The 2,741-nt window shown below is 39.3% G+C and overlaps 1 protein-coding gene across 1 annotated transcript in view; it reads left to right on the top strand.

The window, feature by feature from the left end:
• LOC106531458 (protein cordon-bleu) overlaps positions 1-2,741 on the top strand; it is a 44,282-nt gene that overhangs the window by 29,518 nt on the left and 12,023 nt on the right. Inside the window, exon 8 of the mRNA XM_014027332.1 lies at positions 1,184-1,286. Within this exon, the coding sequence (XP_013882786.1) occupies positions 1,184-1,286 (103 nt within the window). The remainder of the gene's footprint in view (positions 1-1,183; positions 1,287-2,741) is intronic.

Genomic DNA, 2,741 nt, shown 5'->3' with positions numbered 1-2,741 from the left:
CACTGACCTAGAGACACATAATGAAAACTACCCTATAATTATTACAAAAACACAAAATAAGTATTATTTGTGTACAAGCTGTTTAGATGGTCAAAAAGCCTGTGTTTTTAGGGTTATCAATGAAGTTCGTGTACTCAGACCAGTAATTTTGGGGTCACAAGTTTTTGCCATGGATATTTTGTGGGTCAGAAGATAAAAAGTTTGGGAACCACTGACCTAGAGACACATAATGAAAACTACCCTGGATTTGAAAATTAAAGATGGCCACCACAGCTAGATTTAAATGGCTGTAATTCAGCCATTAAATTCACAGATGAAAATGTATATAGTATTAGACAAGAACAATCTGTAACAAAATCTGAAAGTAAACACAAAATCCAACATGGCCACCATCAATTAGTCGGACCTCAGCCATTTTTGAGAAATACAGAGCTGAAATGTGGTAGCCTAAAGCAGAGGTCCCCAAACTTTGTAGCTTTTGACCCACAAAACACCAGCAGCAGAGACCTGAGCCCCCAGCTGTTGTTGGTTGATAAACATGGTTTTCACATCAAATAAACAAGAGCRTAGTAACATTATTTATCATGCTATTTTTGTCCATTTTAAGCACACCAACTTTACTCCTTTGTAACAACAAAGGCAAAAAAAATTGTTAGTTGTAATTTTTTAGTGCAATTAATTCAGAAAATCTTTTCAGGACCCCACCTTGATGTTTCAGGACCCCAAAGTGAGTCCTGACCCCAACTTTGGGAACCACTGGCCTAAAGCAATCCCCATGTCAATTTGAAAATTCAATGTAAGGCTTTTTAGGCTCAGTTATATTTCAAATGGCTACAATTCTATATTTTATACTTATTATAGTGAAATTAGTTGAGGTGGAATTGTTGCTTTTATATTAATTCAGTGGTTTAGAAAAGTTATTTTTTCTTCACACTGATAGAGTCCGTCTACACTAGATAACACAGCTGCTTCATAGAWATTTACTTTGTTTTAACTCTAACTGACCATCTTTTATTGCCCCACGTGTCAATCATTTGGGGGTGTGGCCYGTTGATCAGGTGCCACCCCTCTGCCTCCCCTGGGCTTATTTATTAACAATAACACACAGTGTAAACTGTTACAGAGCACAATAACAAATACATTTAGGATGAGTACTCAGCTGTCCTCTGTTTTGTTTGTCCAGAGGTCAGCGGAGGCTACTTTAAGGAGTACCAAAAGGAGGGCTCCATCTCCTCCTCCTGGTGCACACACAGCAGAGGAGCAGAGCGCACACACTGACACTGGAGGTAAGATGTGACAGAAGCACAACTTTAAACTCATTACATTTTAATCCCTGACATCCAGCACACCCACCCTGTCTGAGTGGTCCATGCTTCCCTCTAGTGGTTCCTGTCTGAAACTACAGATCAGATGTGATCTTATTGCAAATGTGTAGAAATCAAACAGCTTCTGAGGACTAAAGTTTCAGTCTTGACCGCCTCACTCTGTGCTTCATGACGTTTAATTGAAAACTAAAATGTCTGCAAATGGAATCAAACGGATTCAGTGCAAAATGTAGCTTTTTTTATGGAAATGAACTGTTTGAGCTGGTTCAGGGCAGTCAGAGCCATCCTCTGCCTTGTCCTCAGATAAATCCTTCTTTTGTCTGATCTGCTGCTCCTTTTTATTGACTCCTCTCACAGACTTGATCTGACAGCTGATGGTTTATATTGTTACAGACAGAATATCAGGGATATGAACTCATGTAGAAACATCTGACTGAGGAACTCAGCCAATTAGCAGCCTGGTTGTTCACTCAGCATTTTGTCACTCCTCCGCTGTTTTCTTTACAAACTGATGACATGAAACTGCTGAGCTGGTTCAAAACAAACTCCCACTCTTACAAAGTCTAAAGGTTCAAGTTTCCTTCGTTTCACATCGACTTTACTGAGTTTTAAAATTCATAGAACCTTATTTACAGATCCTTACAAATATCTGTGACCTCCTTGATTTCCTCGGCTGAGTATCAGCTCAGGAGGAGTTCTAGGATCTGGGTTCCTGAGTGATGGATCAACAGACCAAAAAAAAARAAAAAACAAGTCCTGGATCCAAGAGGCTGTAATTACCTTCTTCAGGGAGAGGCTGGGCTCAGACTTAAGAGAKGTGCTGAGGAGGTCTGTCATCAGGAGATGATTTCACAGTGCTCCATTTTATCAGAGAGCTTCAGTTTCTACTTTGTCTATTTTCAGTTGTCTTCTTACTGGTTAAATGTTAAATGTTAGAGCGTTGACAGAGAGGAGAAGGTAGAAATGACTCAGCCTAAAACTGAAAGTATAGATGGAGGACAACAGAGCTGCTTCATGGAAGAAGAACCTCAGCTTAGCCTGTTAGCTTTTGCACTAGCACCAACACTGTATTGCCTTATATGTATTAGCTTGGTGCTAGCGCAACAAACAGGCTAAACTGAGGTCCTCCATCTTTATTTTCAGTTCCAGGCTGAGTCATTTCTACCTTCTCCTCTCTGTCAATGCTCTCTGGTTTCATTTAAGACAGTCGATCATCAGATATTGTCCAAGATTAACCTTCAAGGATATAACTTGCCTTGAGGACCTATCCACGTCATCATTTACTCAGAATGTTTTGCATGTTAATAAAATGGCTCCGTCCGTGCAATAAATTTTTTAACTTTTAGTTTAAAGATGATAAAAACTAAACAGCCTACCGTATTTTACAGTCTTTATTTTACAGTTAAAGTATACAGT

The sequence above is a fragment of the Austrofundulus limnaeus genome, unplaced genomic scaffold, assembly GCF_001266775.1.
Source record: "Austrofundulus limnaeus strain Quisiro unplaced genomic scaffold, Austrofundulus_limnaeus-1.0 Scaffold636, whole genome shotgun sequence".
NCBI lineage: Eukaryota > Metazoa > Chordata > Actinopteri > Cyprinodontiformes > Rivulidae > Austrofundulus > Austrofundulus limnaeus.
Note: the sequence above shows the minus strand (reverse complement) of the source record. Positions and strands in the feature narration are given on the sequence as shown.